This window comes from Stegostoma tigrinum, chromosome X (genome assembly GCF_030684315.1).
Source record: "Stegostoma tigrinum isolate sSteTig4 chromosome X, sSteTig4.hap1, whole genome shotgun sequence".
In the NCBI taxonomy this organism is placed as follows: domain Eukaryota; kingdom Metazoa; phylum Chordata; class Chondrichthyes; order Orectolobiformes; family Stegostomatidae; genus Stegostoma; species Stegostoma tigrinum.
Window position 1 is genome coordinate 9,496,596 of NC_081404.1, and position 12,201 is coordinate 9,508,796.

General features: G+C 44.1%; 1 protein-coding gene across 8 annotated transcripts in view; it reads left to right on the forward strand.

The window, feature by feature from the left end:
• The window catches only part of LOC125448266 (electroneutral sodium bicarbonate exchanger 1-like), a 383,257-nt gene that overhangs the window by 293,417 nt on the left and 77,639 nt on the right, over positions 1 to 12,201 (forward strand). For all 8 annotated transcript variants that reach the window (XM_059643484.1, XM_048523424.2, XM_048523426.2 and 5 more), the window contains 3 exons: positions 2,208 to 2,313; positions 6,876 to 7,037; positions 10,205 to 10,318. In XM_059643484.1, coding sequence (XP_059499467.1) covers positions 2,208 to 2,313; positions 6,876 to 7,037; positions 10,205 to 10,318 — 382 coding nt within the window. The remainder of the gene's footprint in view (positions 1 to 2,207; positions 2,314 to 6,875; positions 7,038 to 10,204; positions 10,319 to 12,201) is intronic.

Sequence of the window (12,201 nt, forward strand, 5' to 3'; positions counted from 1 at the left end):
CCTTTAGGCCATCTGTATGGGGAACGCAGGTATATAGGGACTGGACGTCCATGGTAAAATCGAGGTGTTTGGGATGGGGAAATTGGAAGTTCTGGAGGAGGTGGAGGGCATGGGTGGTGTCACAGACATAGGTAGGGAGTTCCTGGTTCAAGGGGGAGAAAATGGAATCCAGATAGGTGGAGACAATGGGTCGACCAGGGCAGACAGGTTTGTGGATTTTGGGAAAGATAGCAGCGGGTAGTGTGGGGTTGGGGAACGATGAGTTTGGAAGCTGTGGGTCGGAGGTCACCTGAGGTGATGAGGTTGTGGATGGTTTGGGAGATGATGGTTTGGTGGTCGGGGGTGGGGTCATGATCAAGGGGACGGTAGGAGAAAGTGCCAGAGAGCCTGGCCTTGGTGACGTAGAGGTCAGTTTTCCATACTACAACTGCACCTCCCTTGTCCCCAGGTTTTATGGTGAGGTTGGGATTGGAGCAGAGGGCTGCACATTCTGTGTGGGAGAGGTTAAGTGGATGAGAGGGGAGGAGACGTTGAGACGATTGAGGTCACGCTGGCAGTTAGAGATGAAGAGGTTGAGCGAGGGTGGATGCCTTGGGGTGGTCTCCAGGAGGATGGGGTGTGTTGGAGGCGGGAGAAGGGGTCAGTAGAGGGAGGGTTAGGCTCACAGTTGAAGTAGTAAGCGCAGAGGCGGAGGTGGCAGAAAAATTGTTCAACATCCAAGCGTGACCGGTATTCGTTAAAGGTGTTGGTGGAGGGTAAGAAAGGTGAGGCCCTTACTGAGGACAGTACTTTATTTTACTTTACTGAGTGTTGACCCACAAGACAGGATATGTAATCAACATACACATCACTCCCTTATTCAGAAAATGACTTTGAAATTGCAAGGAGGCAAAGAATGAGGGAGATTTGTTGTCTACTTTTAAAATTAGCTCGAAGCTAGTTGCAGACAGATCACCAGACATCTATTGAAGTAACTAGAAGACATTGAAGTGAGTGAAGTAATTAACAGCAAGAACTTGTAAGTGTTGAGAAGGACTCTCACCCTGAACCTGCTCCAATCAAATTTCAGAGATAGTAGGAACTGCCAATGCTGGAGTCTGTGATAACAAGGTGTGGAGCTGGATGAACACAGCAGACCAGGCAGCATCAGAGGAGCAGGAAAGCTGATGTTTTGGGTCTGGACCCTTCAGAAATGGGGGAGGGGAAGGGTCCTCTGAAATAAAGAGAGGTGATAGAAGGTGGATAGTGGAGCAGATCAGTGGGAGAGAAGATGGACAGGTCAAGGAGGCGGGGGTGAAGCTAGTAAAGGTAAGCGTAGGTAGGAAGTTGGGGTGGGGGTTGGTCAGTGAGGTGGGAGGAGCGAATAGGTGGGAGAGAAGACGGACAGGTCAAGGAGGTGGGGATGAGAGAGGGGGCTGGTCTTGGGATGAGGTCAGGGATGGGGAGATTTTGAAACTGGTAAAGTACACATTGAGACCATTGGGTGGTAGGGTTCCAAGGCGGAATATGAGGTGCTGTTCCTCCAGTTTCCGGGTGGCATCGTTGTGATCCAGTGTCACACCTCCTGAGAAATTCAACTGCAAGAAACCTCATGGCCTGCAGAGAATCCTTTGCTTTACAAGACCCTCGCTACAACTTCAAAGCACCGAAACCACAAGTTGACAGGAGAGACTGGAGATTGTAAACTTGAGACTGAGTAAAACATGAGTTGTAAAAGTGTACTATCTTCAGCTGTGATCAATCTTTATGTGTAGGAGAACAAATGTGCAAGACGTTACATTATAAATTTGGGTGTGAGGGAATAGATAACTTTATTTTAAACTCTGAAAAGCTTACTCCAGGAATTATTACTCGCAGATGGTCAGAAAACATGCATCTATTTCAGAACAAAACACACTGATTGTGGTGGTAAGGTAGTACAGAGATTCTATCTGAAAATGTTCTTTTTGCCATCCTGTCTGAGCAGTTTGTGCAAAAATGAGGAGGCAGCGCACAGTCAAAGGGACATAATTAAGACAAATAATTCAAGATTATTCGAAGCATGTGGATCAACTATCTTTGCTTAAATAGAAAACTTACATCTGGTGAGGTACATTTTAGTTCCTTTTGTGCTAATACATTAGAAAAAAATTGGTTCAAAGTGAAAACGTGCATGCTCATCCAATTTCAATATATATTAAGCTTAATTTTCTGTTTGTTCACCTTAGCTGTATATGTGCAGAGCCTCGTAATCCTGACAACAGAACTCTAGAGTACTGGGAGAAGCACAATATTACAAGATCATCAGTTCCTTGGGCAAATCTAACTGTCAGTGTAAGTTTTTCAAAAAATTATTTTTCAATTAGTTATTTATTTGGGAAATGAATCTGGCTCAGGATTATGGATAGAGGGTTGTGATCAGTCTGTTAATTAAGCCTACGACTGTGGAAAAAGCAATAAAATTTATCATAAGAAACACAAGTGTTCAGAGTCACAATCAAATGTTTTCATGCTGGGCATTGCTGTAATATTGTTAACAGGCTATTAATTACAGAAGAAAAACTGCATTTCACTTGTTTTTCATTTGTGTTGGTAATAAAGTCAACGGAGGATTATGTTTATAAGCTACGTATTCTGACATCTGTGCAAGAATCAACAAGAAGGGAGTGTATTCTTTTGAAGTATTTTAATGAATACTGAGTAGTAGCTATTTTGGATAAGGTAAAAACATTTGTAAGAACTAAATAACAAACTAAAATAAGTAAACTGTAAAGAATACTGCTATGAATAATTGTGCAAAATGTTTTGTTCAGTTGAATTTGTAAATGAAATCAGAAAATGTAACTTTGATTCTTCATTTGGTAATAATTTTGGGGAGGTTATGAGCAGAATAAGCCTCAAGATCTCTGCAACCATTTGTTTTTCTTCTTTTGCATTGTGTGTCCTAAGTTTGGAACAAAGTCTACTGCCTTTCTATATATTTTCTCATCAGCCTGTTCAGAGGTGTGATAACACGCCTCTGAAGCAGACGGACCTTGAACCCAGGCCTCCTGGCTCAGAGGTCAGGACATCAGTACCACAACAGTACCCTTGCAGCCTTTCTATAGAAGGCAGGTCAAATATTAACTAATCCAACCTGACGAGGTAATTGTTCTTTCTTATCAGGTTTCCCAGGAGACTAAAGTGTTGAACAGATTGGCGTTGGACAAGAACCCTTCAGAAAATATACTAGGCTGTCCTTTTCAGGGCAAACTTACAAAAGAAAGAAAAGAAAGAAAAAAAGTGTTGTTTTTTTAAGATTGTATGATAATTACCTGAGTTAGCTTGGCCTTGCTATTCTTGAAATGGTTATTAGGTTGACCGCGTCTTTGAGTCCTCCTGCTCGCGACAAAACCCTCAATTATATATTTTCAGGTTTCTATTTTTTCTTCTCACCTTTCCTTCAGGATTCTGTTAGGTCCTGGCATTTTGTTATCCTTCAGCTCAATTCATTTATTTTTTGATTTCCTTTTATATTATCTCATCTCACTTTAACCAATTCAGGATTTCTCTTTTGAAATATCTATCGCTTTTGTAAATAATGAAGCAAAATGTATTTTGTGTATCCTCACCAATTTTAATTTTTGTTTGATTCTCATTATTCTCTTTATTCATGGTTTCCGCCTGCTGGTATTTCATGCAAGTTATACTGACATTTACAGCTTAATTTAGACATTTACAAATTCATGTACCAATTATTCAAACCTTTTAAAGATTTAATTTCTTTCCCTCGCTGAAAAACATTTATTTAATAATCATTTTGTCTTATAGTTGGAATACTCTAATGTTGATTAATCATTTTATTTGCCATTCTGACATGCTATACCTCAGGATTTGCATGTGAATTTTACCTGAAGGCCCTTTCTGGTTTGGTTTGGTTTAAGATACTTCTCGCCCAATATTTTATGTCCCAGCATTCAAGTAAAACTAACATCTGTGTAACATAAATAGAAGTTGCTGGAAAATTTCAGTGGGCCCGGCAGCATTTGTGGAAAGTTAATGTTTTGGGTCCAGTGACTTTTCTTCAGAACAGATGGTAGCTAGGAAAAGGGCTTTTATACAGAAGGTGGGGGTGGGGGTAGGGAAATGATCCTTGAAGATCAAACCCAGAGAGAGAAAACTATTGGACAGACAAAGGAGCAATTAAAGGTGAGTCTGGGGGTTTAATAGGTGCTAATGGGGACCATTAGTACCTGACAATGGATATTGTGTGGTAGCAGCCCATGTGATGACAAGGCCTGGTATGTGGGGGTGAGGGAAAGCAGGAGAAAAGGTGCTCAAACCCTAAAGTTGTTAAACTCAACATTAAGTCCAAAAGGCTGCAGGTTCCCAAGCGAAAATGAGGTACTGTTCTCCCAACTTGCACTAAGCTTCAGTGGAGCCCTGCAGCAAGCCCAAGACAGAGATGTTGGCCAGGGAACAAGGTGGTATGTTGAAGTGGCAGGCAGCTGGAAGCTCAGTGTCATTTTTGTAGACAGAATGTAGGTGTCTGCAATCGTTTCCCAATGTGGAGGAGACCACTTGTGAAAAGTGAATACACTAAACTGGATTGAGTGAAAGTACAGGGAAAACACTGCTTCACCTGGAAGGTGTGTTTGGGCCTTGGATAGTGAGGAGGGAGGAAACAAGTGGGCAGGTGTTACACCTTCTGCGGGTGCAGGGAAAGGTGCTGCACGGGGGTGGTGTTGGGAGTGAAGGAAGGATGGACCAGGATGTCCCAGAGGGAACAGTCCCTGCAGAAGGTGGACAAGGGAGGGGAGGGCAATATGTGTCTGATGGTGGCATCTTGCTGGAAGTAGCAGAAATGGCAGCTAATGATCTTTTGGACGTGGATGCTGGTGGGTTTGTAGGTGAGGTAAAGGGGTCCCTAGTGGTATTGTGGGAGGGAAGAGGGGGTTTGAGGGCCAAAAGTGCACGAGATGGGCTAGACCTGGCTGAAGGACCTGTCAATTACACTGCTGGGGAATCCTCAATTGAGGAAGAAGGTGGACATTTCAAAAGGTCCCCTATCAAAGTGTTGCATCATCAGAAAAGATGCGACAGAGACAGAGAAACTGAAAGAATGAAATAGAGAATTTACAGGAAGCAGGGTGTGAGGATGTATCGTCAAGATAACTGTGGGTTTATAGTGGATATTGGTGGCCAGCCTATCCCCAGAAATAGAAACAGATGTCGAGGAAGGGAAGAGTCAGAGATCATGGCTGCTTGCTAAGCTCTGAGTTATCATGTCTCGAGTTGAATGGCTTGGGCAGGCTCAATCCTCCGCTTGGTTTCCCTGACGTAGAGGAAGCGACAGTGGGTACAGCAGATGCAGTATACAACACATCATCCGACACTTCTGCCATCTACAATCTGACCCCACCAAAGACATTTTTACATCTCCACCCTTGTCTGCTTTGTGGAGGCACCACTCTCTCCGGGACTCCCTTGTCCGCTCCACAGTCCCCTCCAACCCCACCACACCCGGCACCTTCCCCTGCAACCACAGTAAGTGCTACACCTGCCCCCACACCACCTCCCTCACTACCCCTCCCTCACCCCCATCCCAGGCCCCAAAAAAGACCTTCCACATCAAGCAGATATTCACCTGCACGTCTGCCAATGTGGTGTACTGCGTCCGCTGCGGCTTCCTCTACATCGGGGAAGCCAAGCGGCGGCTTGGGGGAAAAAAATCGCTTTGCAGAACACCTACACTCTGTTCACAATAAACAACTGCACCTCCCAGTCGCGAACCATGTTAACTCCCACTCCCATTCCTTAGACGACATGTCCATCCTGGGCCTCCTGCAGTGCCACAACGATGCCACCCAAAGGTTGCAGGAACAGAAACTCATTCTGCTTGGGAACCCTGCAGCCCAATGGATCAAAGCGGATTTCACAAGCTTCAAAGTCTTCCCTCCCCCTTCTGCATCCCAAAACCAGCCCAGCTTGTCCCCACCTTCCTAACCTGTTCTTCCTCCTCCAACCTCAAGCCGCACCTCCATTTCTTACCTACTAACCTCATCCCGCCCCCTTGACTTGTCCGTCCTCCCTGGACTGACTTATCCCCTCCCTACCTCACCACCTACACTTACCTCTACAGGCTCCATCCCCACCCCTTTAACTTGTCTGTCTCTTCTCCACCTATCTTCTCCTCTATCCATCTTCGATCTGCCTCCCCCCTTCCCTATTTATTTCAGAACCATCTCCCCCTCCCCCTTTTCTGATGAAGGGTCTAGGCCCGAAACATCAGCTTTTATGCTCCCGAGATGCTGCTTGGCCTGCTGTGTTCATCCAGCTCCACATTTTGTTATCTCAGATTCTCCAGCATCTGCAGTTCCCATTATCTCTGAAGGAATCAAGGGTTATGGGATAAAAGCAGGAAAATGGAGTTGAGATCATCAGATCAGCCGTGATCTTGTTGAATGGCAGAACAGTCTTGATGGGTTGAATAGTCTACTTCTGATCCCACATCTTATGATCATATTTATAGAACACTAATATTTTTTGTATTTTTAAATGCGTTAACCTCAATGTACACAAACTGTAAACTGAACTTGTGAATGTGGCCGTGTGCCAAACTCTGATTTAAATCCTAGTATTAGGAAAAATTGTAGGTCAGTGTTAAGTCTGGCTGGTTGTTCAGTGAGGTGGGTAAGAATTATGTAGGCGTACCTCTGGCAGTGGCCTCAGCATGTGACAAAATGTCTTAAAGGAAGGTTGGCCAATTTGATCCTTTTCCTGTTGCATGATAAAGATTGATCCAATGGTGTACAGAGGATACTATGCACTGAAGAAGCCTATTACCATGGCTGCCTAGAAAGCTAGTACAATGCGATGTTTTTAAATATGATCTGTTTGCTGCTTTTCACATCCAGGACTGTAAGACATTTCATGGTGAATTTGTTGGCCCTTCGTGTGGACACCATGGACCATACACCCCAGATGTCCTCTTCTGGTCTGTTATACTATTCTTTTCTACATTTGCCCTGTCCGGGTTCCTCAAACAATTTAAAACAAGTCACTATTTTCCAACAAAGGTACGTGCAATCTGTTTCTCCACCTTTGATTTTTGAAAACATAATTTTCCTAATATTTTGCAGGTTTGCATTTATAGCACAGTCCGGCTTTAAACTTTGATGTTTAGCTGTTTTCCACCTTTGATGCTTAGCTGTATGAGGATATGTAGCAATCTGCTCCTGCTGCTGCTGACATGCATCAGAAGGTTTCGTTCAATGCAGACAATCTTTGTGGGGAGTTGTAATGGCAGAGGGGTACACCTGTCTTGGCTACAGAGCTGGTGTACAGCTGAACACATTGTTACATAGCTGGTGGAGGAAGGAGGGCCTCAGCTATGTCGATCATTGGGATAAATTCTGGGAAAGGTGGGACCTGTACAGAAGGCGGGGTTGCATCTGAACTGGAGGGGCACCAGTATCCTGAGTAGGAGGTTTGCTAGAGCTCTTTGGGAGGTTTTAAACCAGTGTGGCAGGGGGATGGGAACCAGAGCTACAGATCAGATGGGGTAGCCGGTGTACAGGTAGATACAGCATGCAGAGAGTCTGTGAAGAAGGACAGACAGTTGATAGGGCAAAGTTGCAGTCAGTGTGACGGGTTGAAGTGTCTGCTTCAATGTAAGAAGTGTCAGGAATAAGGGTGACAAACTTCGAGCGTGGATCAGTACTTGGAACTATGATGTTGTGGCCTTTATGCAGGGGTTTTCTCTGGCTGCTCCAGTTTCCTCCCAAAGTCCAAAAGATGTGCTGGCTAGGTGGATTGGTCATGCTAAATTGCATGTGTAAATTGCAGAAATGTGTAGATTAGTTGGGTTATGGGGGAATGGGTCTGGGTGGGATGCTCTCAGGGTCAGTGTGTTTTGTTGGGCTGAAGGTCCTGTTTCCATGCTGTCGGGATTCTATGAATTGCGGAGCATAAATTGGGATCAGGTATTCTCAGAAATGCATGGACAGAAATGTGAAGGTTGTTTAGGGAGCACTTACTATGAGTGCTGGATAGGTTAGTCCCATTTGTCCCACTGAGGCAAGGAAAGGATAGTAAGGTGAAGGAACTTTGGATGGCAAGACATGTGGAACATCAAGTCAAGAGGAAGAAAGAATCAGACAGGGCTCTAGAGGTCTACAAGGTAGTCAGAAGGAACTAAAGAATGGACTTAGGAGAGCTAGAAGGGGGTATGATTAAGGAAAACTCCAAGGCATTCTATACTTATAGGAGGAACAAGAGGATGGCCAGAGTGAGGATGGAGCCAATCAGGGATAGTGGAGGGAACTTGTGCGCACAGTCAAAGGTAGGAGTAGTCCTTAAGGAATACTTTGCTTCAGTATTCACCAGTGAGAGGGACCATGACATCTGTAAGGACAGCGTGAAACAGGCTGATATGCTCAAACAGATTGATATTAAGAAGGATGATGTGTTGAAATTTTGAAAAAACATGAGGATAGATAAGTTCCCTGAGCCAGATGGGATACACACAAGGTTGGAATGGGACGCGACAGAAGAGATTGCACCTTTTGGCGATGATCTTTGTGACCTCACTGCCCACTGAGTAGTAACAGATGATTGGAGGGTGGTAAATGTTATTCCCGTGTTCAAGGAAAGAAATAGGGATAATCCTGGGAATTACAGACTAGTCAGTCTGTTTTCTGTAAGCAAGTTATTGGATAGGATTCTGAGAGATAGTATTTATGATTATTTGGAAAGGCACAGTTTGATTGGAAATAGCATGGCTTTGAGGGGGCCAGGTCACACCTCACAACCCTTATTGAATTCTTTGAGGCTGTGAGAAAACACTGATGAAGGTTGAGTAGTGGATGTGGTGTATATCGATTTTAGCAAGGCATTTGATATGGTTCCCCATGGTAGGCTCATTCAGAAAGTGAGGAGGCATCGGATTGAGGGAAATTTGGTTTTCAGGATACAAATCTGGCTCTCCAATAGAAGACAGGGGGTGATAGTAGATGGAAAGTATTTAGCCTGGAGCTCGTTGGCCAGTGGTATTCCACAGGGATCTGTTCGGGGGCCTCTGCTCTTTGTGATCTTTATAAGTGACTTGGATGAGGAAGTGGGAGGGTGGGTTAGTAAGTTTGTCCACAATTCCACCAAACTGTGTCATTGGCAGTGTGGAGGGCTGCTGTAGGTTGCAATGGGACATTGACAGGATGCAGAGCTGGGAAAATAAGTGGCAGGTGAAATTCAACCCAGAAAAGTGTGAAGTGATTCATTTTGGAAGGTCAAATTTGAGTGCGGAATACAGGGTTAATGACAAGATTCTTGGCAGTGTGAAGGAACAGAGATCTTGGGGTCCATGTCCATAGATCCCCCAAACTTGCTACCCAAGTTGATAGGGTTGTAAAGAAGGCGTATGGTGTGTTGGCTTTCATTGGCAGGGGAATTGAGTTTGAAGAGCCATGAGATTATGCTTTCACTCAATAAAACCCTGGCTAGACCACGCTTGGAATATTGTGTTCAGTTCTGGTCACCTAATTATAGAAAAGATGTGGAGGCTTTAGAGAAGGTGCAGCGGAGTTTACCGGGCTGCTGCCTGGACTGGAGGGCAGGTCTTATGAGGAAAGGTTGAGGAGCTAGGGCTTTTTTTCATTGGAGTGAAGAAGGATGAGAGGTGACTTGATAGAGGTTTACAAGATGATGATAGGCATAGATAAAGTAGATAGCCAAAGACTTTTTCCCCCAGAGTGGAAGTGACTATTACAAGAGGGCATAATTTTAAGGTAATTGGAAGTAGGTGTAGGGGAGATATCAGAAGTAGGTTCTTTGCACAGAGCGTGGTGGGTGTGTAGAGCACACTGCCAGTAGTGCTAGTGGAGTCAGATACTTTAGGGACATTCAAGTGACTCTTGGATAGGCACATGGAGAACAGTAAAATGTAGGGTATGCAGAGTAGTTTGATCTTCAACTAGGATAATAGGCCAGCACAACATTGTGGGCCGAAGGGTGCTGTACTGTTGTACGATCTATTAGGATAAAATATTAGTTCTTTCGGATCCAGTTTCATTTTGGCAAAGCTATTCTGTAGCCTACATTAATTCCCCACACTGCCTTTGTACACTATTTCACACAAAGCTAGGAATGACAGTTGGCATTCTCAGTAAATGAACACATTACACTTTTGCGTTTATTGTTCTGACAGAGGTATTACCCTGTTCCACTAATTTTCAATATTTGCTGGCAGGTACGATCAATGATAAGTGATTTTGCAGTTTTCCTGACTATCTTGTCCATGGTTCTTATTGACTATGCCCTGGGAATACCATCACCTAAGCTTCAAGTACCTAGTGTCTTTAAGGTAAGATCATATTTGGATTTTTTGTATTGTTATATTGTGGTAGAGGTGTTAAAGATTAACGATTGTATAAGGCTCTTGTGAAGATGTCCCAACAAAATCATCCACAGGTACCTGCTAGGTATACAACACCAAGGGGGAACAGTATGCCCCAATACACTGGCCACACTGCCCTATATCAAGAATATATCAGAACTGCCAACGAGACTCCTGCAACCACTAGGAATCATGGTAGCACACAATCCACAGTCACTCTACAACAAGCATTCACAAGGACCAAAGATCCCATACCCATGATATTCAGGACCAACGTAGTTTACAAAATACCTTGCAATGACTGCAACAAACATTACATTGGCCAGACTAGAAGGAAACTAGCCATCAGGATACACAAACACCAGCTAGCAGCAAAATGACACAACAAACTTTCCCTCATCTCAGTGCACTCGGACAGTGTGTCCATCTTAGCTGAAGCCAACCACAGACATGCACAGGAATTCCTGGAGGCCTGGTTTTCAACCCATAATAAAATCAACACGTGGAATTAGACCCCACGTACAAACCCATGCGGAACAGAACTGGGATTGACAACCCAACCTAACAGACAGGATCATATAAATTCCAATTGGAGTAGAACAACATTGCTTCATTGGAGGCTGCACTGATGGTGTTACCTAGCATGGTAATGAACCATCTGTATGATAACCAGCCAGCTCAGTGAGCAAGGCAACAACCTCATTAAAGACAGTAAATTGAACCTATTTGAAGTAGATCACACTGTATGACAATGAGGCATGAACTGATGCTCAGAGAGGAGAACAGACAGTTCAGGTTATGCTTCTTCTCTCAGTGGCAATTAGTTGATTGCCTAAAAAGTAAGTTAGGGAGGTAACTGGATAGGTGTAGGTTTTTGGCATTGAAAGCTAAGTGGTGTAAGCATGTGTAATGTATAGTATTTTCTGAACTTTGGAACCAGTCAGCTGAACTGGAATGATATATCTTAGTCTGGAAAATGCCTCTCACTTAACCCTTGTTTGTCATAAACATTGTGATTCCCAGCTAAGTTGCTTGTTCTTTAGCTGACATTAGGAACCTTACAGCTGGCAAAGAAATACTTAGGGTAGAATCTTGCAGGTCATAGAGGTGGTGTGGGGAATGATAGGCAGGTGAACTTAATTGAGTAAGTTTCAAACATTTAGATTCTCACTGGTGGGATCAAGTTATGCAGTTAAATACTTCGACCTCAAATGGATGGTTGACTGTGCAGGTGTCAAGAAGCTTATTTGCATGCATTTTATTAAAAGTACAACTCACTGGACTTAAGTAGCCCTTCTCAATTAACTTCTACCCTGTTTAAAAAGCCATTCCTTCAAATACAATAGGTCACCTTTCACTTCTTCCTCGACTACAGGGTAAGTAGTTGCTGCTTCATCCTTGTATGGCTTCAAATGATGGCTATGTTGGGTTAAGGTGCAAGGTCTCCAAGTACAGTCACAGCATCAAAAGGAAAGGAGACTAGTTGCGTCTATGCCAGAGTAAGCCCAAACAATGAAGGGGAGGAAGCTGTCTTTGGCTGAGGGTCGTATCAAATCTCAAATTGCAAAGGAGATGGTGGATTGATGGCTGTTGTTGGATGGGGAGCTGTCTTTCCAGGGGTAGAAGAGTGGACCTAATCACAGTTTCTGACCCGTCCTAGGGTATTTGGGCCCTTGGCTAGAAAGGGACAGTCTTAGGGAGGTGATTGTACAGGGCATAGTCCCTGGTGGGAGGGGTTGGGGACAGGGGTAGTGCAGGGGGATGTGCCTGGCAGTATTGGGTAGCAGATGGCACATTCACAGTTACGTGGGAAGTTGGGTCTGGCCCGGTGGACATTAATAGGTCAATGT